This window comes from Sus scrofa, chromosome 2 (genome assembly GCF_054392235.1).
Source record: "Sus scrofa isolate SSC_HxYL_T2T_F1_AM1 chromosome 2, Sscrofa_HxYL_maternal_Yorkshire_Landrace_v2.0, whole genome shotgun sequence".
NCBI classification, from domain to species: domain Eukaryota; kingdom Metazoa; phylum Chordata; class Mammalia; order Artiodactyla; family Suidae; genus Sus; species Sus scrofa.
Window position 1 is genome coordinate 144,640,661 of NC_139384.1, and position 24,203 is coordinate 144,664,863.

Here is a 24,203-nt window from a genome sequence, read left to right on the forward strand (position 1 = left end):
ATCGGAGCTGTAGCCACGGGCCTACGCCAGAGCCACAGCAACGCGGGATCCGAGCCGCGTCTGCAACCTACACCACAGCTCACAGCAACGCCGGATCGTTAACCCACTGAGCAAGGGCAGGGACCGAACCCGCAACCTCATGGTTCCTAGTCAGATTCGTTAACCACTGCGCCACGACGGGAACTCCAAAAAAGCATATTATTAAAGAAACTCATCAAACCACAATGGTAGGGGAAAAAATGTAAAGAACAGAAAAAAAACTACAAAAACATCTGGAAGAAAGCAATAAAATGGCAGTAAGTACATACCTATCAATAACTACTTTATGTGTTAATGGATTAAATGTTGCAATCAAAAGACATAGGGAGGATGATTAGATTAAAAGACCCTTCAACATGCTGCCTAGAAGAGGCTCACTTTGGGGCCTAAGACACACACAGATGAAAGTGAGGGGAGATAAAAATATATTACATGCAAACAAAAACAACAAAAAAGAGGGGGTAGCAATACTCATATCAGACAAAATAGACTTTAAAACAGAAGTTATAACAAAAGACAAAGAAAACAATTACATAATGATAAAGGAATCACTACCAGAAAAGGACATTAAACTCTTTAACATATCCACACCCAATAAAGGAGTGCTTAATATACAAAGCAAATACTAACGGTCATAAAAGAAGAAATTGGCAATAATACAATAATAGTAGGGGACTTGAACACTGCACTGACATCAATGGAAAGGTCAGCCAGACAGCAAATGAACAAGGAAACAATGGTCTTAAGTGAAACAACAGACCAGTTATACTTCATAGATATCGATAGGACATTAAATCCAAAAGCAGAAGAATACACATTCTTTCCAAGTGCACATAAAATGTTCTCTAGGATAAACCACATATCAGGCCACCAAATAAGCCTAAACAATCTTAAAAGGACAGAAATTATATTAAATATTTCTTCCAACCACAATGGTATGTAAATAGGAATCAACTACGGGAAAAAGAGAAAAGAACAAAACATGTGGAGACCAAACAACATACCAATAAACACCAACAGTTCAATGATAAAATCAAAGAGTAAACCAAAAAGTATCTTGAGATAAATGAAATGGAAACAAAAGTTTCCAAAATCTATGAGATGCAACAAAAATAGTTCTGAGAGAGAAATTTATACTGATACAGTCCTTCCTCAAGAAACAAGAAAATTCTCCAATAAACAAACTACTCTACCACCTAAAAGTATTAGAAAAAAGAACAAACACAGACCAAAGTCAGCAGGAGGTAGGAAATAATAAGTATCAGAGAGGAAATAAGTAAAAATAGAGATTAAAAAAAACAATAGAAAAGATCAATAAAAACAAAAGCTGGTTTATAAAAAGATAAAACTGATAAAACTTTACCCAGAAGAAAAAAGAGAGGACTCAGATAAACAAAATAAGTAATGAAAGAGGAGAAATAACAACTGTTCCACAGAAATACAAAAAATCCTAATACCATGAACAGTTATGTGCCAACAAACTGAACAACCTAAAAGTAATAGACAAATTTACAGAAGCATACAAAACTGCCAATACTGAATCAAAAAGTAACAAGACAATTTAAACATATTCAGCATTAGAAGTGAAACAGAATATATATATATATTTATTTGTTTTTTAAGGCCACACCCACGGCATATGGAGGTTCCCAGGCAAGGGGTCTAATCAGATCTACAGCTCCCGGCCTACAGCACAGCCACAGCAATGCAGGTTCCCAGCCATGTCTTCGAGCTACACCACAGCTCATGGCAACACTGGATCCTAACCCACTGAGCAAGGCCAGGGATCGGACCTGCAGCCTCATGATTCCTCATTGGATTTGTTTTCACCACATCATTACAGGAACTCCCAGAATATATAATTTAAAAAACTTGCAGGAGTTCCCACTGTGGCTCGGTGGGTTACAAACCCAACTAGTATCCATGAGGATGTGGGTTCAATCCCTGGTCTCACTTAGTAGGTTAAGGATCCGCCATTATTGAGCGCTGTGGTGTAGGTCACAGACACTGCTTGAATCCCAAATTGCTGTGGCTGTGATGCAGGCCTGCAGAGGCAGCTTCGTTTCAGTCCCTGGCCCAGGAACTTCCATACGTCGCTGGTTTGGCCCTAAAAAAGCAAAAAATAAAAAAATAAAAAACTCCTTGCAAATAGAAGTTCAGAACCAGACAGCTTAACAGGAATTCTATGAAACATATGAAGAACAAACACCTATTCTCCTCAAATAATTCCAAGAAAACTGAAGAAGAGTAAACACTCCCAAATTGGATTATCCCAAATTCATTCATTCTACAAGGTCACCACTGACCTGATACCAAAATACTATAAAAAGGGAAAATTACAGGCCAGTATCTTTGATGAATATACATGCAAAAAACCTCAATAAAATATTAGCAAACTAGAGTTCCCATTGTGGTGCAGTAGGTTAATGATATGGTATCACTGTGGTGGCAGAGATTCAATCCCTGGCCCAGCACAGTGGGTTAAGGATCCAGTGTTGCTGCAGCTGTGGTGTAGGTGGCAGCTGTGGCTCAGAATTGATTCCTGGCCCAAGAACTTCTATGTGCCATGGGTATAGCCAAAAGAAAAAATATATATATTAGAAAATTGAATCCAATAATATATAAAAAAGATCATATGTATGATCAAGTTGGATTTATTCCAAGGTCACAAGGGCAGTTCAACATTTGTGAATCAATCATTTGATACATCATATTAACAGAAGGAAGGCTAAAAAATCACAAGACCATCTCAACAGACACAGAAAAAGCATGTGACAAAATTCAACATCCATTCATGATAAAAACTCTCAACAAAGTGGAAATAGAGGGAACATAATTCAACATGATGAAAGCCATCTATGACAAACCCACACTAATATACTCAATAGTGAAAAGGTGGAAGCTTTTTCCTTTAAAGTTAGAAACAAGACAAGAATGCACACTCTCACCAATTCTGTTCAATACAGTCCTGGCAGTCTTAGGTATAGCAATAATATAAGAAAAATAAACAAAAAGTATCCAAATTGGAATTGAAGAAGTAAAACTGTCCCTATTTGTGATAGTAAGATACTTTGTATAGAACCCTAAAGCCTCTATCCCCAAATTACTGGAAATAAATGGATTCAGTAAAGTTGCATGACACAAGATTAATATACAGAAATTTGTTGCATCTCTATACACTAATAGTGATACAAAGAAATGGAGATATATCCCATGCTCTTGGATTAGAAGAATTGATATTATTAAAATGTCCATACCACCCAAAGCAATCTACAGGTTAAATACAATTCCTATCAAAATAAACATGACATTTTTTATATAACTAGAAAACATAGTGCTAAAATTTATATGGAATCACAAAAGATCCCAACTTGCCAAAACAAACTTGAGAAAAAAAGAATAAAGCTGGAGGTATAACCCCTCCAGACATCAGAAAAGGCTACAGTACTCAAAAAAGTTATCTGTTTTGATTAATTAATTAATTAATTTGGCACAAAAACAGACACAAAGATCAATGGAAAGAGCCCAGAAATATATCCACATATCTATAACAATTAATCTATGACAAAGGATGCAAGAACGTATAGTGGAGAAAAGATAACCTCTTCAACAAGCAGTTCTAGAGAAAACTGAACAGCTACATGTAAAATAATGAAATTAGAACATTTTCTAAAACTATTTACAAAAATAAACCGAAAATAGATTAAAGACCTAAGTATACAATTTGGGGGAGCTCCCATTGTGGCTCAATGGTTAATGAACCCAACTAGCATCCTTGAGGATGTGGGTTAAATCCCTGGCTTGCTCAGTGGGTTAAGGATCTGACATTGCCATGAGTATGGTATAGGTTGCAGACATGGCTCGGGAGCCCGTGTTGCTGTGGCTGTGGTGTAGGCCGGCAGTTACAGCTCCTATTTGACCCCTAGCCTGGGAACCACCATATGCTGTGGGTGTGGCCCTAAAAAGACAAAAGACAAAAAAATAAAAAATAAAAAAGATTTGAAACCATAAAAATCCTAGAGGAAAACATAAGCAGAACACTCTGTGACATAATAGTAGCAATATTTTTTTGGATCTATCTCCTAGAGTAATGGAAATAAAACCCAAAATAAGCAAATGTGACCTACTTAAACTTTAAAGCTTTTGAACAGCAAAGGAAACTATCAACAAAATGAAAAAAACAATCTACAGAACGGGAGAATATATTTGCAAATGATGAGACCAAAAGGGGTTAACATCTGAAATATGTAAAGAGTTCATATAACTCAGTATCAAAAAAACCCAAAACAACCCAATAAAAAAATGGACTGAAGATGTGAATAGAAATTTTTCTAAAGAAGACATAGAGATGGCTATTAGACACATGAAAAGATGCTCAACATCACTAATTATTAGAGAACTGTAAGTCAAAACAATAAGATATCACCTCACACTTGTCAGAATGGCTATCATCAAAAAGTCTGCAAAAAACAAAAGTTGGAGGGGATCTAGAGAAAAGGGAATCCTTGTACAATGTTGGTGGAATGTAAATTAGTGAAGCCACTATTTACAATATGGAAGTTCCTCAAACCACTAAGAATTGAACTACCATTTTAACCCACTCCTGGGTATAGATTTAGAAAAAAACAAAAACACTAATTTGAAAAGATAAATGCACCCCAGTGTTCACAACAGCACTATTTACAATAGCCAGACGTGGAAGCAAGCCAAGGGCTCATCAAAATAGATGGATGCATAAAGAAGACGATATATACAGATGAATAAAATTCTGCCATTTGCAGCAATGTGGATAGACCTTGAGTATATTATGCTTCATGAAATACATCAGAGAAACATAAATAGTGTATAATATCATTTATATGTGGAATCTAAAAACATAATACAAATAAATATATTTTGCAAAAGAGAAACAGACTTACAGGTATAGAAAACAAACTTGTGGCTATCAAAAAGAAGAGGGAAGAAGAGAGGGACAAATTAGGGGGATTAGATTAATAGATAAAAATTACCACGTATAAAATAGATTAGCAATAAGGATATCCTATACAGCACAAGAATTTTAGCCATTATCTTACAATAACTTATAATGGAGTACAATCTGCAAAAATACTAAATCACTATACAACAGGAAATAATATAATATGGCCAATCAACTCTACTTCAATACCAAAAAAAATTAATTTTAAAATATTAAAATCAGGAAAAGGAAAAGGCACATTGGGTAGAGTTCAGAAGAAAAAGCATACAGGGCTAAATTCAGGAGGACAGGCTTGCAGTTGTCTACCCCTAGTTGAAGTCACATGGACAGTATTCAATTTTCCCATGTGCAAAGTACTGCCAACCAGGGAAGCTCAGTGAGCCTTGGCATCATGGTTTCTATTTGGAGTAGTCACATAAGCATGCAGTGCCTGCATGACTGATCTCAGCTACTCAGACCCCAGTACCCCAGAGGTCAACTAATACAAGTTGTCCCAAAGCCTCAGGCAACAAAAACAGGTGTTTACCATAAATCACATTGTTAGCATAAACTATGTGGCCTAGTTCAGGACATAAAAAAACACTCTTATTGAGCAGGATACTCCAAGGGCTCAGAGGTCATCTGCCAGGAGCCTCATCATAGGATAGGTCTTGGAATGTGCAGGCCTGCCAATTTAACCCTTTTCTGCATACATATAATTTACAAGGAAATGACAATTAGGCTAGTAGAAGAGTCTCAACAGCAACAGGTAAGTGAGAAGGCAGTGGAATGATAGCATCAATGGGCAGAGAAAAAAACACACAAGCATATACCCAAAAGATGCAGAAAAAATTTAATAAAACTCATGCATCTTAGAAAACTATAAATACTGGAAATTTCTCAACCTAGTAAAAGATGTAGTGATTTCAAGTATTGTTTCTCAATGATTTTTGTTTTTTCTTGGAGAAAATTAAATTCCTGGCCCTCTTCTGGTTCAGGAAGGCCATGTGACTATTTGTGGCCAATGAGTTTTGAGCAGAAGTATCAGAATATTTAATTACCAATGTGAGAAGACTTTCCAGAGCCCACTGGCATACCTTCTACCAATATTCAAGATGGAGGCTTCTCTATCAGCTACAACGAGCAGAACCTTAAGTCAAGTGAATGGAGATGCGGCATGAGCAAGAAATGAACCTCTGTTGTTTTAGCTACTAAAATTTTTTGAGTTGCATCTTACCGCAAGTTATATTGCTTAGTACAAGTTATCTACAACACAGTTGCACAATCTTTAATCTTAACAGTGAAACTTTTAAAACAATTTCCCCTATGATCTCAAATAAGAAATACATTGTTCTGGAGGTCTTATCAGCTATATGGAACAATATAGGACAATTCACATGGAAAAATCAAAACTATTATTATTCACAGATGATATGACTGTCTACACAGAAAATCCAAAAGAATCCACAAACATATATTAGCATTAATAGGATTTAGCAGGGTTTTGGTTATGCACAAATACATACATATCATTTCTATTTATGTACTCCATAAACAAAAAGTTAGAAAATATAATTATAAAAATACATAATTCACAGTAGCATCAAATAATACAAGGTACCTAGGAATATGTCTAACAAAAAACTGCAAGGTCATTCTCCTTAAAATAAAAAGTTTATTGAAAAATATTAAAGAGCACCTAAATAAATCAGGAAATATATGATGCTCACGGAATGAAAGATTTAGTAAAGATACTGGTTTTAAAAAGAAAAAGAAACTACAAATCTATGGACAATTAATCTCTGACAAAGGGCAAGAATATACCAGTGGGGGAAACACAGTCTCTTCAGCAAGTGGTCTTGGGAAAGTTGGACAACCACATGTAAATCAATGAAGTTAGAACACACCCTTACACCACACAACAACTGTAAAACCCTTAGAAGAGAACACAGGCAAAACATTCTCTGACATAAATCACACCAATGTCTTCTTAAGTTAGTCACTCAAGGCAATAGAAGTAAGACCAAAACTTTTAAGAAGGGATCTAATAGAACTTAGACACTTTTGCACAGCAAAGGAAATCATAAACAAAATGAAAAGGCAACCTATGGACTGGAAGAAAGTATTTGCAAATGATATGATCAACAAAGGCTTAACTTCCAAAATCTACAAACAGTTCCTACAATTCAGTAACAAAAAAATAAACAACCCAATCAAAAAATGGGCAGAAGACCTAAATAAACATTTCTCCAAAGTGGATACAGATGGCCAAAGGGGCACAGGAAAAGATGCTAATCACTGCTAATTATCAGAAAAATGTAAATCCAAACTATAATGAGGTATCACCTTGAACTGGCCATCATTAAAAAGCCTACAAATAACAAATGCTGGAGAGGATTTGGAGAAAAGAGAACCCCCCTACCTGATTGGTGGGAATGTAAATTGGTGCAGCCACTATGGACAACAAAAGGGAGGTTCCTCAAAAAACTAAAAATAGATGAGTTTCCACATGACCCAGCAATCCCACTCCTTGGCATATGAAAAACTATAATTCAAAAAAATACATGCTCCCCTACATTCATAGCAGCACTATTTACAATAGTCACGACATGGAAACAACCTAAATATCCATCAACAGATGAATGGATGAAGATGTGGTGTTGTAATATTACTCAACCATCGAAAACAACTGAAAAATGCCATTTGCAGTAAGACAGATAGATCTAGAGATTATCATACTAAGTGAAGTCAGTCAGAGAAAGAAATACCATATGATATCACTTGTATGTGGAATCAAAAATACAACACAAATCAACATATTTATGAAACAGAAACAGATGCACAAATATAAAGAACATGGTGGTTACCAAGGTGGGGGGTAGGGGAGGAAAAGACTGGGAGTTTGGGATTAGCAGAGACAAACTATTACATACAGGATGGACAAACAACAGGGTCCTACTGTACAGCATAAGGAACTATATTCAATATCCTGGGATAAATCACAATGGAAAAGAATTTAAAAAAGAATACATATGTATAACTGAGTCACTTTGATGTACAGGAGAAATTAACACAATATTGTAAGTCAAGTATATGTCAATAAAATTAAAAAAATATTATAAAAGAGGAATGAATGATAAACCTCAGGATAATTATTACTTATGGGAGAGGGTTAATGGAATCATAGTGAGACTCCTTGGTTTTGGGGGGGACAGTATTTGAGTATTTGTTATGTTCTATTTTACTGTCTACATGGTGAGTAGGCACAAGGGTGTTCATTAATTTTTTTCCTTAAACTATGTGTACTCTCTTTTTATAAATGCTATATTTATATAAAGAGAAAGAAGCCAGATTCCCAGATCTACTCTCTTATTTCCTGTAACTGCTTTCCCCCAACTCAAGCAAAAGACTAGAGGATTTTTCTACAAAAATGGTATAACAGATGGTTTCCTCTCTGAGGAATTTCCAGAAGTTGAAGGGGGAGGTGTTGTACTAAATATAAGTGATGCTGAGACTCTCAATCCTAAGAAGCATTTACCCTCCAGGAAAGACACTGAAAGATGTTGCTTTCTGCCATCCAAAAGGAAAGAGCGAATGTCACTGATACAAGTAATAGGCTTGGCCAAATTATCGTACAGTGAATTTCACAGTTGGTAAGCTCTACCCAGGAACCAGAGTGTCCAATCAGTTTTTTAGATTCACAATCTTAAATATGAATATACAGGTAAGTAATTAATATGACAGAGGAAGGGTATGTCATCTGGAGCAAACTCTTTCACCACATGGTCATCTAAAGGAGAAAGGGATTTCCTCAAGACTGGGACAAAATGCGGGAGTAGAAGGACTTAAGCTCAACTTCTCTCACAAAAACACCAAAATTACAAGCAACTGCTGAACAACTATCAAAAAAATAGACTGAAAACTACCAAAAAAGATATTCTACACAAAAGGCAAAGAAGCCACAGTGAGATGGTAGAAAGGGAGCTCTCATAATATAAGCAAATCATATCTGCCAAGGGGGTAACCCACAGACTGGAAAATAACTATAATGCAGAAGCTCTCCCAAAGGAGTTAGAGATCCAACCCCCACATCAGGTTCCCCAGTCTGGGGGTCTAGAAGTGGGAGGAGTCCCAGGAGCATGTGATGTTGAAGACCAGCAGGGCTTGTATGCAGGAGTTCCACAGGACTGGGGAAACAGACTCCACTCTGGGCAAGTGCACACAAGGTTTCAAATGCATTGGGTCCCAGGGCAAAGCAAGAACTCTGTAAGAATCTATGTGAGACCTCCCTGTGGGTCTTGAAAGATCTGGGAAAGCAGGTGGCAGCTGTGGCTCACTGTGGGGGCAGGACATTGGAGGCAGACATTCCAGGAAAATGATCAGTGTGAACTCCCCTGGAGGCTGCCATTTTGGAAAAAATCTAGCCCCACCAATCAGGACTGAGAAGCCCCAGGCCAATAGTGAGGGAACACAGCCCCAACCCATCAGCAAAGAGACTGCTTAAAGTCCTTCTAGGCACACATCCATCTCTAGTCATACCCAGAGACTGAACCTCGCCCATCAGAGCTACAAGACTCAGCTCTACCTACCAGTGGGCAGACACGAGTCCCTCCCATCAGGAAGCCTGCCACAAGATCCTATATCAGCTTAACCCAGAAGGAAGCAGATACCAGAAGCAAAAGAGGCTACAACCCTCTAGCCTGCAAAAAGGAAACCCCACAAAAAGCCATACAGAATGAAAACACAGAAGGAAATATGAGTGAAGTGAAGAAATAAGGCAAAACTCCGGAGAAACAGCTAAGTGAACTGGAGATTAACAACCTCCATGACAGTGACTTTAGAGTAATGATCGAAAAGATGATCTAAGATCTCGGAAAAAAAACTGAGGCAAAGATTGATAAATTATAAGAAATTCTGAACAAAGTAATAGAAGATTTAAAGATTAAACAAGCAGAGATTCAAATTACAATAGCCAAAATAAAAAATTCACTAGAAGGAGCCAATAGCAGAATACAAGAGACAGAAGAACAAATAAGCAAGGCAGAAGACAGACTGATGGAAAACAATAACACAGAACAGTACAAAGAAAAAAGAATGAAAAGAAATGAGGACAGTTTAAGAGCACTCTGGGACAACTTTAAAAACACCAACATTCACATTATAAGAGTGCTAGAAGGAGAAGAGAGAGAGAAAGGAGTGAAGAAAATATTTGAAGAGATAATAGCTGAAAACTTCTCTAATATTTGAAAGGAAGTGGTCACTCAAATCCAGGAAGTTCAATGAATACCATATAAAAGGAACCTGAAGAACACCTAAGACTAATATTAATCAAACTGACCAAAATTAAAGTCAAAGATAAAATGTTGAAAGCAGCTAGGGAAAAGTAATAAATAACATACAAGCTAACCCCAATAAGGTTATCAGCTAATTTTTCAGCAGTAGCTACAGGCCAGAAGGGAGTGGCATGCTATAATTAAAGTGATGAAAGGAAGAAAACTCCAACCAAGAATCCTCTACCCAGAAAGGCTCTCATTCAGACTTGAAGGAGAAATCAAAAGCTTTTCAGATAAGCAAAAGCTAAGAGAATTCAGCTACACTAAACCAGCTTTACAAAAAATACTCCGGGTGGGAAAGAAAAGCCCACAACTAGAAACAAGAAAATTACAAAGGAGAAGGCTCCCTGGTAAAGGCAAACATACAGGCAAAAAATCATCCACAAATAAATATGATACTGAAACTAAAAATCGTGAGAGGAGCAGAGTAAAAATGCAGCATACTGGAAATGTATTTCAAATTAAGTGACTAGCGATGTAAAACAATCTAAAACACTCCTATATCAAAACCACATGGTAACTGCAAACCAAAAATCTACACTGGACACACACACAAATAAGAAAAAGCAATCCAAACACAATATTAAAGACACTCATCAAACCACAAGAGAATAAAAGAAGAAAAAAGACCAAAAAAAAAAAAAAAAACCCAAACAATTAACAAAATGGCAATAGGAACATTCACATTAATAATTACCATTAATGTAAACGGACTAAATGTTCCAACTAAAAGACATAAACTAGCTGAATGGATACAAAAACAAGACCCATATATATGATGTCTTCAAGAGACCCATATCAGTTTGAGGGACACATACAAACTGATAGAGGATGGAAGAAGATATTCCATGCAAACAAAAATCAAAAGAAAGCTGGAGCAGCAAACAGAAATCAAAAAAAGTTGGACAGAGTTCCTGTCGTGGCTCAGTGGTTTACAAATCTAACTAGGAACCATGAGGTTGCAAGTTCGATCCCTGGCCTTGCTCAGTGGGTTAAGGATCCAGCATTGCTGTGAGCTGTGATGTAGGTCACAGACATGGCTCGGATCCTGCATTGCTATGGCTTTGGTGCAGGCCAGCAGCTACAGCTCCAATTAGACCCCTAGCCTGGGAACCTCCATATGCTGCAGGAGTGGCCCTAGAAAAGGCAAAAAGACAAAAAAAAAAAAAAAAAAAAGCTGGAGTAGCAGTATTTTAGATAAAATAGACCTTAAATCAAGAATGTTATGAGAGATAAAGGACATTACATAATTATCAAAGGATCAATCCAAGAAGTATATAACAATTGTAAACATATATGCACCCAACATAGGAGCATCTTAATAGACAAGGTAATTGCTAACAGACTTAAAAAGAGAAATAGACAATAACACAATAATAGCAGGGAACTTTAGCACCCCAGTTACATCAAGGAACAGATGATTAAGACAGAAAATCAACAAGGAAACACAGGTCTTAAATGATCCATTAGGCCAGATGGATGGAATAGATATTTAAAGAATATTCCATTGAAAAGTAGCAGAATACACATTCTTTTCAAGCACACATGGAACATTCTCCAGGACTGATCACATTCTGGACCACAAATCAACCCTCAGTAAATTTAGAAAACTAAAATCATATCAAGCTTCTTTTCTGAACACAACTCTATAAAACTAGGAATCAATGATTAAAAAAAAAACTGCTAAAAACACAAACACGTGGAGACTAAACAATATGCTACTACACTACCACTGGATCATTGAAGAAATCAAAGAGGCAATTAAAAATACCTAGAGACAAATGACAATGAAAACACACAATCCAAAACCTATGGGATGCATCAAAAGTAGTTCTAAAAGGGAAGTTTATAGCAATACAAGCTTACCTCAGGAAACAAGAAAAATCTCAAATAAAAAACTTAAACGTACACCTAAAACAAGAAGAACAAACAAAACCTGAAGTGAACTGGATGAAAGAACTCATAAAGATCATAGCTGAAATAATGAAATAGAAAAGAAGAAATCAATAGAAATGATCAATGAAACTAAGAGCTGGTTCTATGAAAAGATCAACAAAATTGATAAACCTTAAGATAGATTGATCAAGAAAAAAAAAAGAGACAGGAATCAAATCAATAAAATTAGAAATTAAGGAGTTCCCATTGTGGTTCAGCAGTAATGAACCCAACTAGTATCCATGAGGATGCGTGTTCAATTCCTGGCCCTACTCAGTGTGTTAAGGATCTATTGTTGCCATGAGCTGTGCTGTAGGTCACAAACATGGCTCATATCTGGCATTGCTACAGCTGTGGTGTAGGCCAGCAGCAGCAGCTCTGATTCGACCCCTGGCCTGGAACTCTCATGTGCCATGGGAGGGCCCTAAAAAACAAAAATAAAATAAAATTAGAAATGAAAAAGGGAAGTTACAACAGACATCACAGAAATACAAAGGAATATAAGAGACTACTACAAGCAACTATATGCCAATAAAATGGACAACCTAGGAATGATGAGGTTCTGGATTTGATCCCTGGCCTCACTCAGTGGATTAAGGATCCGGCATTGCCATGAGCTGTGGTGTAGTTCACAGATGCGGCTCGGATCTGGCATTGCTGTGGCTGTGGTGTAGGCTGGCAGCATCACCTCCGACTAGACCCCTACCGTGGGAACCTCAACATGCCACTAGTGTGGCCCTAAAAAGCCAAAAAAAAAAGAGGACAACCTAGAAGAAATAGACAAATTCTGAGAAGATACAATCTTCCAAGAAAGACTAAGCCAGGAAGAAATGGGAAAGAAATCTGCTCTGAATTCCTTCAGTATTTTCACTACCTCCATTTTGAACTCTGTCTGTTAGACTGCAAAAGTCTGTTTCATTGTTTGCTCCTTCAAGGGAATTCTCCTGTCGTTTCAACTGGGATTGGCTCCTGAGCATCTTCATTTTGCTTATATTTTTCTTATTCAGTGAATTTAGGGAAGACAACTATCTGCTGTAGTCTTAGAGGACTATTTATATGCTCTTGCATAAAAAACCCCTGGGTAGCTTGTGAGGGCTCACTATTCTTTGTGGCATGAGAGCTGCTTTTGGTTTGGATGCTTGCTGTCTCTTTCTTCAGGGTGTGCAGGCTGTTATCCCCTTAAAAGGGGGTATGCCAGTGTACATCCTGTGCTTGTTTCCAGGGAGATGGAGGCAATGGGCAGGGCCTGTAGCCAGTGCCAGGTTGCAGGGCCCTGAGAAGTGGCAGTAACCCTCAAGGAGGTATAGGTGGCACCCAGAGCCTTTGGCAGTGGGAACAGCGGGGTGAGTGAATTCCCAGGGTAGTGAGGGCAATGGGTGGTGCTCGACTGCAGTGCCCTCTGTTGTGGCAAACCCTGAGGTGACCAAGGCCACAGGTGGTGACTGTCCACAGACCCCTAGTGATAGCCGGCCACACCCATCTCTGGAATCTGAGATGGCTACAGCTGTTTGCCCTTGCTGTTCATTGTCTGCGTAAGAAGTGCCCTGCCACCTGAGAGCCCTAGTGTGGGCACAGAAAGATATTCCTAAGGTGTTCCTATCCCTCCTCCTCTCACCCTCCCCAACAATGGCACCTTGCTCCTCCTGCAGACCCATGCCTCCTCCCATGCTTCCTCAGCGGTGGTGCTCCACTCCCCGCCACCCCCTAGCCCTCAAGTTGTCTCCACACAGCCAATTCTAGTCCCCTCTCCCCAGAATTTACCTCCAAAGCCTGAGTCTTAGAGTCTGGACCCTGCTCAAGTGTCTCAGACTCTGGTGTTCTGGGCTGTGGTACTGACGGTCTATTCTGCTCTCTCTGCTTTGCCCTCCTCAGTCGGGCTACTGTGGTTTTTCTCTGAGGCTTTGGGGTTCCTCCTCAGTCCTGGCTGATCTCCCCATCAGTTAGTGGGCCTCCCTCCTTTCCTCTTTCACAGCTCTGTCTCTGGAGTGCTGGTTCTGTCCGTATTAGTTTTTTTTTTTTTCTTCTCTTTTTTTTCCCTTTTGTTCTATCCAATTATGTAGAGGGTTTCTTGCCTTTTTTAGAGGTTTAAGATCTTCTGCCAGTGTTCAGTAGATGTTCTGTGTGAACTGTTCTACATGCAGATGTGTTTTTTTTAATGTGTTTGTGGGTGAAGGTGAGTGCTGCGTTTTACCCCTCTGCCATCTTGATCCTGCCCCTCCTTCTCTCTTTCTGTTCTCTCTTTTTCCAGTCATCCTCTCTCTCTACTCCCATCCCTCCCTCTTAGAATCATGAGTTTTGTGTGTTCTTTACTAGTGGAGCAAAGTCCTTCCATATATTAATTCCAACACAACAAGGTTGATGACCACGATCCATATGAACAGACAAAAAACTGAGTTTTGGATCAAAGTAGAATACTACTGTTTCTTCTAGTTGTGTAATATCCCCAGGTTCTGAGGATGCAAAGCGTTTTGGGTGTGTCAGCCTAGTATCCTTTATTTGGAATTATAACTGTATCTGACTCCAAAAGTCGATGATATCAGCCTCAACTAAGCTACAGATTTCTTAAAGTACCTCATATACAAGGTAGCCAATATAATAGTAATCATTTCTTTTAGTAATTGAAGGAAAATTTGAAAACACTACCTCATTTGAAGAATTTTCTTGCAAACTTGACACAGGCACAATTTCATTTGAATTAACATAATTGCTGACATTTGGAAACAGTTCTTCAAAAGATGGTTTTTGTACTGAGGATAAATCAATCTATAAGAGAATATATTACTCTTTTGTAAAAGTTAAATGTTGCAAAAGTAATTACTTTTAAGTAATTAAAAGAAAGGTGAATTACTTTCTCAACAGAAGGATTTTCTTGTGAACTTGTCACAAGAAAAATTTTATCAGAATAAAGACAATTACTGATATTTAGAAATCTTCTTCAAAAGATGTATGTTTAACTGGGAACAAATGTATCTATAAAGAAGAATTCAAGACTGTAACCTTAAAATTATTTTTTAAACAGGAATTTTTGTTTGTTAAAATATCATGTAATTTACATATATTAACTGCCTACTAAATGAAATTCATCTATGCAGCAACTACACTTCATGGAACGTTTTCTCCTGCTCTTCCCTTAACTGTCGGCCTTTCCCAGTGCCTCTGCTTTGGTTTCGCCCTTGCTTTCTTTGTGCCTACCAACTGAACACCAGAGATTTAAAAATCTCTCTCTCTTTCCTGAGCACCATGTCCATATCATTATCAAGTTACTTTAATTACCACATATTTCTACATTAAATTCAAAATACTTAAAAATGAAGTCATGATTCATACTCTTTAGGTTGGGACTCCAACAAGCTTTGTCATGCTGAACAACTAGATCTGACTAGAGTCATGTGGCCTGAACCTAGGCTACACACACACATGTCTGCTCAGAATGAATTATCAGCTGTCCTGGGTGGGGAGTGGGACGTATCTGCCCTTGCCTAGCTCTTCTTCCTTACAGGAGGACAGAACAACTTCTGGCCTAACCATGTGTATCTTGAACCACTGTTAGGAAAGTACATATTAAAATAAGACTCTGGAAAAATGAAAATCTCCCAAAGTCCTTGAGTCAACTGGCCTCATTTCAGCCACGTCAGTCAAGAAAAGAGAGCTTGAAATTGAGGGGAATCTATATGCCTCATTTGGTGGCAGCAAGCTGTAGAATGAACCAAGGGGCAATTAGTCTCAGACTCATTTGCTAACAAAACATAGACTTTAAAGTGTCAAAGCATTAAGTGTTCTCAAAAGTATGTTTATTTATTAAAAGACACTGGCATTCAGCCACAGGATGAGAGAAAATAAATAATTTATCTGATAAGGATTTAGTGTCTAGAACATATAAAGAACACTTACAACTCAATAAAAAGCTAATTTTTAAATGGAAAAAGGATCTGAGCAATCATTTCTCCAAAGAGGATACAGAAAGGGTCAAGAAGCTCAAGTGCAAAATCACAATGAGATAATACTTCACATCCAAAAAGATGGATGATGGTTAAGTGTTGGTGAGGATATAGACAAAGCAGAACATTCACACACTGCTGCTAGGAATGTAAAATTGTTCAACCACTTTGGAAAACAGTCTAGCAATTTCTCTAATGATTAACATACAGTTACCATATAACCTTGCAATTTTACTGCTATGTATATACTCAAGAGAAATTAAAATATATATCCACACAAAATGCTGTTTAAAACAGCATTATTCATAATAGCCCAAAGGCAGAAATATCCCAAATGACCACAAACATAACAGAAGATTATTTGGCCATGAAAAGGAAAGAAGTAGTCATACATTCTCAAATATGGATTAACTTTGAAAATATTATGGTAGGTAAAAGAAGTTAGTCACAAAAGACTATGTATTACATGATTTTATTTATTTAAAATGTCCAGGAAATCTATAGAGACAGAATGTAGATTAGTGGTTGCTTGGGGCCAGTCAGTGGGAATAAGGGGATAATAGTAATGGTTAAAGGGTATGTGGTTTCTTTTTAAGGTCATAAAAATGTTCTAAAATTGACTCGGGTGATGATGGCACACATTTGTGAATATACTAAAAACCACTGAGTTTTATTCCCTAAATAGGTGAATTGTACCTCAATAAAGTTTTTTTAAAGTCCATTACCAAAAGTGTTAAACATACAGTTACCATGTAACCCATTACGTCTACTTCCACTTCTATGTATATACCCAAGAAAACTGAGAACACATCCAAAAAGACTTGTAAATGAACATTCATAGCACTATTGTTCATCCAAATGCCCATGAACTGATGAATTAGTAAACAGAATGTGGTCTATCCTTACAACAGGGTATTATTCGGCCATAAATAGGGAACAAAGTACTGACAGACACTCTAACATGGATGAATCTTTCAAAATATTAGAAGTGAAAGCAGCCAGAAACAAAAGGGCACATATTATCTGATACCACTTATATGAACTGACCACAAACATGAAAAGAGACAGAGAGTAGATTAGTAATTTCCCAGACCTGGAGGATGAGATGGGAAGAATGATAAGTGACTGCTAATGGGATTATGAACAATGTTCTTAAGTTAGACTGTAGTATAAAAATTTTTTAAAGTAAAATAAAAAAGATTGCATACCTAATGATTTAGAGAACTAACATGTTTAGTTGGTAGTGTAGTATTATAATCTCTTTCATATATAGCAGCATAGAGAGTACTTCAGGTGAAAGTATATTTATGCAACAGAAAATAAAGACATTATAGTCTATGTGCATATTCCCCTGGTCTTACAGAAACAGAATAATGAGGAGAGCGGGGAGCCAAAAAATAGACACGACACGTGCCAAATGCTGATGATACTTACCGCTAAACCAGCTGTTTGGGAAGATGGAGTACTTGTTAACAGGCCTCTGCTTTTCTTATCAGAAGTACTGGAATTTGTATTCTTTCAGTATATTTTGTGAAATAGGGGATTGAATACAGAAAATATAAATTACTTTAATGCAGTAAAAACAAAAAATTTAAAATAGCATACTAGATCATAATGTTTAACAGTAATAAAGTTTTAATCTGTTAATTAAATTTTAAACTACTAGACAGGTAACTAAAGAATTTTCTGCCTTGAGCTAGGTCAAACAACTTCCAAGATAACTCTATGTGGTATAACTAATAAATCGCTTCGAATGGTGTCATTATATGCTGCCAAGTCTGGAACCCAAACTCAAAACTAGAACATCATCGGGAAGTTGTGTTATAGTTCTTTTTTCTTTCTCTCCTCTTTTCTTTCTTGCACGCTTTCTTTTCTTTCTGGATAAACTTTCTTAAACTACTTGTTCAAGATATATGCTGGAATATTCATTAGGAAAATTTTGTTCAAAAAATTTTATGGATATATTTATCTAGTACACTAAATATGTTAGTTCTCTTATTTATTAGGTATATAAGCTTTAAAAAAATTTTTTTTGTCGTTTTAGGGCTGCTCCCATGCATATGAAAGTTCCCAGGCTAGGGGTTGAATTGGAAATGTAGCTGCTGGACTACATCACTGCCACAGCAACACCAGATCCCAGCCACATTTACGACTTGCCCTGCAGCTTACAGCAACATGGGATCGTTAACCCAGTGAGCGAGGCCGGGGATCAAACTCACATCCTCATGGATACCAGTCAGGTTCTTAACCCGCTGAGCCACAACTGGAACTCCAGGGTACATACTCTTTTAATTTCTTCATCTGGAAAATGGGGGTTATTCTATCCTAGGGATTTCCAGGCAAAGGTTACAAATAGTACTTGTAAAGAGAACCTAGGATGCCAGGAGGTAGGAGATGCCCAATGACAGCTATAATTACCATTGTGGCAAGCACAGAGGTGCTCTGCTCAGATGTCCTTGAACAAAAAACATGTTATTTCACTGCAAGTAGCTCCCAGCCGAAACATTTTTATAATATGCTTCACCCTACAAGTTGAGGCCATCATCTTCTCGGGCAAGATTCAGCCAACATCTCAGCATAGCATCCCAACAGTATTCCTTTACTGAACAATCTTTGCTCCAGATCTCCCCACTGGGAGAGCTTCTGTCAGATCTGCATTGAAGGTTGAGCTATTCCAGCCCAATCCCGCTTCCTTCCTGCTTTCCTTTCTCAAGTATTACCCCCTCCAATATGCCACTTGACTTAATTCTGCTTGAATATCCTCCTACCAGTGGTCCCAATGACACAACTGTCAATTGTCAGTCCATTTGAAAAACTCTTGCCTGGGACTGCTCTTGTGGCACAGTGGATTAAGGAGCTGGCATTGCCACTGCAGTAGCTCAGGTCACTGCTGTGGCACAAGTTCAATCTCTGGTCTGGAAACTTCCACAGGACATGAGGGCAGCCAAAAACAAAAAAACAAAAAACAAAAATACAAAACAAAAAACACCTGCCTGTATATAGCTGTAAGTATATAGCTTCTCTGTATTTTTTCCTAGATTTGTTAAGAAATTATGTGTATTTTTCCAGTAAGTACATTTTCTTTTTATAGTCTTTTCAAGAATTAGTTAATAAAATGCTAGTGCTTACCAATACAAGTTTGAGGGGCTGAGGCAGCAAAACTTTGGCACCTGATTTAACTGCACTGTTTTCCACAACATCTTTCCACTGGAAAGATGATGGAGGCTTGATGTTTAGATGACAAGAACTTAACTTTGTTTGAAAATTTTTATCTCTAGCTTTAGGATCTTTTTCAGGCTAAAACAAATTTACAATCATAAAACACATTTCACAGTGCTATAAAGACATTTGTAGCACCTCTCAGATGTCCTATTTATATTGTAATATGTATGTGTATTATAATTGTTATAATTTAAGTGGAATATATATATATTTCTATTATTCCCTCAACTTGAAATAAAGTTTTAAACTTAAAAGCTAAAAATTATTCTTAAAAATGTAAGATTTTCTACATATTTAAGGAAAAACTCTGTTAAAAGACAAAATGACTGTTGGTGGGAATGTGAATTGGTACAACCACTATGGAAAACAATATGGAGGTACCTCAGAAAACTAAATATAGAACTACCATATGATCCAACAACCCCATTCCTGAGCATATACTCAAAGCTTTCATTAAAAAAGATACATGCACCCCTATGTTCATTGCAGCACTATTCACAGTAGCCAAAACATGGAAACAACCTAAATGTCCAAGGACAGATGAATGGATTAAGAAGATGTGGTGCATATACACAATGGAATATTACTCAGCCATAAAAAATAACGCTATTTGCAGCAACATGGATGGAATTAGAGATTCTCATACTAAGTGAAGAGTCAGAAGGAGAAAGACAAATACCGTATGATATCACTTACATTTGGAATCTAATATGTGGCACAAATGAATTTATCTATAGGAAAGAAATAAACTCATGGACATGGAGAACAGACCTGTAGTTGCCAAAAGGGAGGGAAGAGGGATTGGGATGGACTTGGAGTTTGGGGTTAGTAGATGCAAACTATTGCATTTGGAATGGATAAGCATTGTGATTCTGCTGTACAGCCCAGGGAACTATATCTGATCACTTGTGATGGAACACGATGGAGGATGATGTGAAAAAAAATTATGTATATATATGTATAACTGGGTCACTTTTCTGTACAGCAGAAATTGACAGAACATTATAAACCAACTATAATAAACATTTTTTAAAAAAGACAAAATAGGAGTTTCCATCATGGTGCAGCAGAAACGAAACCGACTAGGAACCATATGATGGTGGGTTCAATCCCTGGCCTCACTCATTGGGTTAAGGATCCAGCGTTGCCATGAGCTGTGGTGTAGGTCACCGACGTGGCTCGGATCTGGCGTTGCTGTGGCTGTGGCGTAGGCCGGTGGCTACAGCTCCAATTAGACCCCTGGCCTGGGAACCTCCATATGCTTCGGGTGCAGTCCTAAAAAGACAAAAAAGACAAAAAAAAAAAAAAGACAAAATAGTTTGAAATATACTCAGCTCAAAAAATTGCCCTACCGCATTCAAGGTAACATCTCCCAGTGTTGTGTGAAAAGAAAACAAATGATAACATCTATTTATTTAACACTTTTTAAAACTAAAACTAAATTTTAGAGAAAATATTAAATATATTTATATAGGTGTTTTTGTTGTGCAATAATCTTCATTTAAGAAAGAAAAGGTCCTTTCTAAGACATTAGGGAGCTGCAACTACAAAAAAGTGTATTGCTTTACCAACTAGTCCCTGCACTGAAAGCTGCAGACTGTTCAGTGACTGCTTGTCCTAAGTTATATGACTTTTCTTATGCTTTCAAGATGTGTTTATAATAATATTCCAAGTTTAAATCAATCAACCTAACTGATGAGATTCAATCTGCAAGTTGAGTCCTGAAAGAAAGACAAGATTTTGAGTTGGGGGTAAGCGGATTAGAAGGATGACAGAGAAAGGGGAGACGAAGGAAGCAGTAAGGTATATTCCAAGGAAAGGAAAGAACAATGGTATGAAGCAAAGAGTGAGGTACAAAGAAGTCTACTGACTCCTTTCTTCCACTGATAATTTCACACCTTGCATACAGCCTTTTCTCTCACTCCTGTCATCCCCAGCAATTTTATCATCCAAGTGGATAATCAGCCAATCAACAGGCCTCTCAGTTGCTTGACCTCTGCATTTCCAATAACCTTTTCCCCTAACGCCATTTCAGTCACACTATGATCAAACTTAGCCCTTGCCATCAACAGAAAGTACAGAATCGCCATTCAAATAGCTTCTGATATCCTTCCAACCCCTGCTCAGTTACCTTCATGAAATAAACTTCTTCATCATTGAAATCTCAAACTTTCTAATCCTACCATGTTAATCTTTTTTTCATGCTATCTTCATCCAGGATCTTTCTCCTGTATTATTCCTTCCTTATGTATCACCATCCATCATTATACTTACTTTCTTATCCCTTTCTCCTCCTAAGTGGCCCATTTTAGAACATTCTATCCCTCCTAAAAGAAACCTCAAAACCATAAGCAGTCAACTTCCATTCTGTCCCCACTAGTCTTAAGTAACCACTAATATATGTCTGTCTATATATTTGCCTAGCCTGAATATTTCTTACGAATCATGGAACCATATAATAATTGGTTTTTTGTGACTGGCTTCCTTTGCACTGCATAATATTTTTCAAGGTTCAACCAAGTTCTAGCATGTATCGGTGCTTCATTGGTTTTTAATGCCAATAGTATTCTATCGTATGGATATACTGCATTATACTTATCCATGCATCAGGAAATGGACATTGAGGCTGTTTCCATCTTTGGCTATTAAGAGAAAATTCTGCAAAGACCTGAATAGACATTTCTCCAAAGAAGAAATACAGATGGTCAACAGGCACATGAAAAGGTGCTCAAAGTCACTAGTTATTACAAAAGTGCAAATCAAAACTACAATGAGGTTCCTATCACCTCACACCAGTCAGAACGGCCATCATTAAACAGCCCCCAAAAACAAACGCTGGAGAGGATGGGGAGAAAAGAGAACCCTCCTACACTGTTGGTGGGAATGTAAGTTGGTACAGCAACTTAGTTGGAGGTTCCTCAAAAAACTAAAAATAGAATTACCCTACGATCCGGCAATTCTAGTTCTGGACATACATCTGGACAAAACCATAATTCAACAATACACATGTACCCTATGCTCATAACAGCAATATTCACCATAGCCAAGACCTGGAAACAACCTAAATTTCCATGGACAGATGAATGGATAAAGAAGATGTGGTAAGCATGTACAATGGAATACTCCTCAGCTATAAAAAAGAATGAAATAATGCCATTTGCAGCAATATGGGTGGACCTAGAGATTATCATACTAAGTGAAGTAAATCAGAAAAAGAAAGACATGAGTTCCTGTCATGGCTCACCCATAACGAACCCAACTAGGATCCATGAGGACATGGGTTTGATCCCTGGCCTTGCTCAGTGGGTTTAGGATCTGGCATTGCCATGAGCTGTGGTGCAGGTTAAAAACCTGGCTCAAATCCTGCATTTCTGTGGCTGTGGCATAGGCCAGCAGCTGCAGCTCAGATTCGACCCCTAGCCTGGGAACTTCCATGTGCTGCAGGTGTGGCCCCTAAAAAGCAAAAAGAAAAAGAAAGACAAATACCATATGATTTCATTTACATGTGGAATCTAAAATATAGCACAAATAAACCGATCTGTGAAACAGAAACAGAGTCACAGACATAAAGAGCATAATTGTGGTTGCCAAGGGGGAGGTGGGGAGTGAAGTAGACTGGGAGTTTGGGGTTAGCAGACACAAACAATTATATGATAAACAACAAGGTCTACTGTAGAGCACAGTGCACTACATTCAATATCCTTTGATAAACCATAATAGAAAAAATATTTAAAAATGTATACATATGTATAACTGAATTACTTTGCTGTACAGCAGAAATTTACACAACACTGTAAATCAACTATATTTCAATTAAATTTTTTAAAAAAAATAAATGCTGCCAAGAACATTTATGTATTAAGTTTTCATGAAGATGTATGCTTTTATTTCTCTTGGGTATAAACCCAAGAGGAGAACTGCTGAGTCCTGTGGTAATTCCATGTTTATAAAATTTTGAAGAACAGCCAAATTGTTTTACAAATCAGCTATACTCACCAGGATGTTTGAAGGTTCCCATTTTTCTATATCATCACCAACATTATAATAATATAGTAGTATGATAATCTGTTAATCTGCAACACCAGACCCTTCACCCACTGAGTGAGGCCAGGGATCAAACCCACATCCTTATGGACACCAGGTCCAGTTTTTAACCCACTGAACTGCATGAAGAACTCCTGTATTTAGTTTTTAAAGGAACTTCCATACTTTTCTCCATAGTAATCGCACCAATTTACATTCCCGCTAACAGTGTGGGAAGGTTCCCTTTTCTCCACACCCTCTCCTGCATTTATTGTTTGTAGACTTTTTTTTTTTTTTTTTTTTTTTTTAGGGCTACATATGGATGTTCCCAGGCTAGGGGTTGAGTCCGAGCTGCAGCTGTCAGCCGACACCACAGCCACAGCAACCCCAGATCCAAGCCATGTCTTCATCCTACACCATAGCTCACAGCAACACCCGATCCTTTAACCCACTCCACGAGGCCAGCAATCGAACCCACATCCTCAGGGATACTAGTCAGCTTTGTTACTGCTGAGCCATAATGGGAACTCCCTGTTTGTAGACTTTTTGATGACAGCCATTCTGACTGGTGTAAGCTGATACCTCGTGGTAGTTTTGATTTGCATTTCTCTAATAATTAGTGATGTTGAGCATATTTTCGTGTGTGTGTGTGTGTGTGTGTGTGTGTGTGTGTGTGTGTGTATGTTGGCCATCTGTATATCTTCTTTGGAGAAATGTCTATTTAGATCTTCTGCCCATTTTTTTTTTTTTTTTTTT

The 24,203-nt window shown here is 37.6% G+C and overlaps 1 protein-coding gene across 9 annotated transcripts in view; it reads right to left on the reverse strand.

Annotated features, from left to right (window-relative positions):
• MEIKIN (meiotic kinetochore factor) overlaps positions 1 to 24,203 on the reverse strand; it is a 102,969-nt gene that overhangs the window by 16,778 nt on the left and 61,988 nt on the right. For 5 of the 9 annotated variants that reach the window (XR_014838767.1, XM_085014554.1, XM_085014556.1 and 2 more), the window contains one exon: positions 17,637 to 17,717. Coding sequence is in view for 8 of the 9 variants with exons in the window: in XM_085014554.1 (XP_084870680.1) it covers positions 17,637 to 17,717 (81 nt within the window). In the remaining variant the exon portion in view is untranslated. Of the gene's footprint in view, positions 1 to 14,714; positions 15,028 to 17,636; positions 17,718 to 24,203 lie in introns of those variants that run through there. The other 4 variants (XM_085014552.1, XM_021084744.2, XM_085014551.1 and 1 more) reach the window with 3 other exon arrangements.